Consider the following 1,068-nt stretch of genomic DNA (forward strand, 5'->3'; position numbering starts at 1 on the left):
TCCTGCATCTGTCGCAACAACAGTGATGTTATATTCTGACACAGTTTCACGATCTAATGCAGTATCTGTTACCAAGGTGTAGTAATTTTTTAAATTAGATTTAACCTTGAAAGGTGAATTTTGTTCTATTCTACAGTTTACTTGTCCGTTATCACCTGAATCGAGGTCTTTTACATTTATCATGCCAATAGTTGTACCAGAGGGGGAATCTTCTGAGACAGGACTAGTGAATGACATGACGCTTATAGTAGGAGAGTTGTCATTCACATCAATTACATCAATTATGACTTTACTTGAATCTGTCAAACCCCCCTGATCTTTTGCATCGAATCTAAGTTCGTACTTTTTATCTTTTTCATAATCAACAGAACCTGTTATAATAATGACACCACTTTTGTCGTCTACTGTAAACAAATCACTAAGGCTATTGCTGATGTCTGACAAATAATACGTGACAATACTATTTGACCCGAAATCTGCGTCACTAGCATTTACAGTGGTAACGTAAGTATCTCTGGGAGAGTTTTCCATTACTGCAGCTTTGTACACCGATTGATTAAAAACAGGCGCATTATCATTGACATCAAGCACAGTTATATCTATATTTACTGTACCAGATCTCTGCGGAGTCCCACCGTCTACAGCTATGAGCTTTAGAGATAGATTAGGATTCGTCTCTCTGTCTAATGGCTTCTGAAGCACCATCTCTGCATATTTCTTTCCATCTGCATTCGAGTTTTGTTTCAGAACAAAATTCCCATTCTCGGTCAGAACATATTCTCTGAGTCCGTTGACACCCACATCTGGGTCTTCTGCACTTGTCAATGGAAAACGAGCACCAGTATTGGCTATTTCGCTGATTTCAAAATTGATGCTATTTCTTTTGAACGTGGGCGAATGATCATTTATGTCTGTTATTTCAACTGTTACCTGATGTAACTCCACTGGGTTTTCTAGAATCACATCGAAGGTGAAACTACACGGGGTAACGTCTCCACAAAGCTGCTCCCGGTCTATTCTCTCTTTCACGACTAAAATCCCTTTGTCTGTCTTCAGCTCAGTATACTG

At 39.0% G+C, this 1,068-nt stretch overlaps 3 protein-coding genes across 9 annotated transcripts in view; 1 reads left to right on the forward strand and 2 right to left on the reverse strand.

The window, feature by feature from the left end:
• The window catches only part of LOC117951263 (protocadherin beta-16-like), a 122,438-nt gene that overhangs the window by 33,100 nt on the left and 88,270 nt on the right, over positions 1 to 1,068 (forward strand). The window lies entirely within an intron of this gene.
• LOC117951266 (protocadherin beta-16-like) overlaps positions 1 to 1,068 on the reverse strand; it is a 65,950-nt gene that overhangs the window by 25,178 nt on the left and 39,704 nt on the right. The window lies entirely within an intron of this gene.
• LOC117951265 (protocadherin beta-16-like) overlaps positions 1 to 1,068 on the reverse strand; it is a 19,858-nt gene that overhangs the window by 1,473 nt on the left and 17,317 nt on the right. The window contains exon 2 of the mRNA XM_034882895.1: positions 9 to 1,040. Within this exon, the coding sequence (XP_034738786.1) occupies positions 9 to 1,040 (1,032 nt within the window). The remainder of the gene's footprint in view (positions 1 to 8; positions 1,041 to 1,068) is intronic.

This window comes from Etheostoma cragini, chromosome 10 (assembly GCF_013103735.1).
Source record: "Etheostoma cragini isolate CJK2018 chromosome 10, CSU_Ecrag_1.0, whole genome shotgun sequence".
Classification (NCBI taxonomy): domain Eukaryota; kingdom Metazoa; phylum Chordata; class Actinopteri; order Perciformes; family Percidae; genus Etheostoma; species Etheostoma cragini.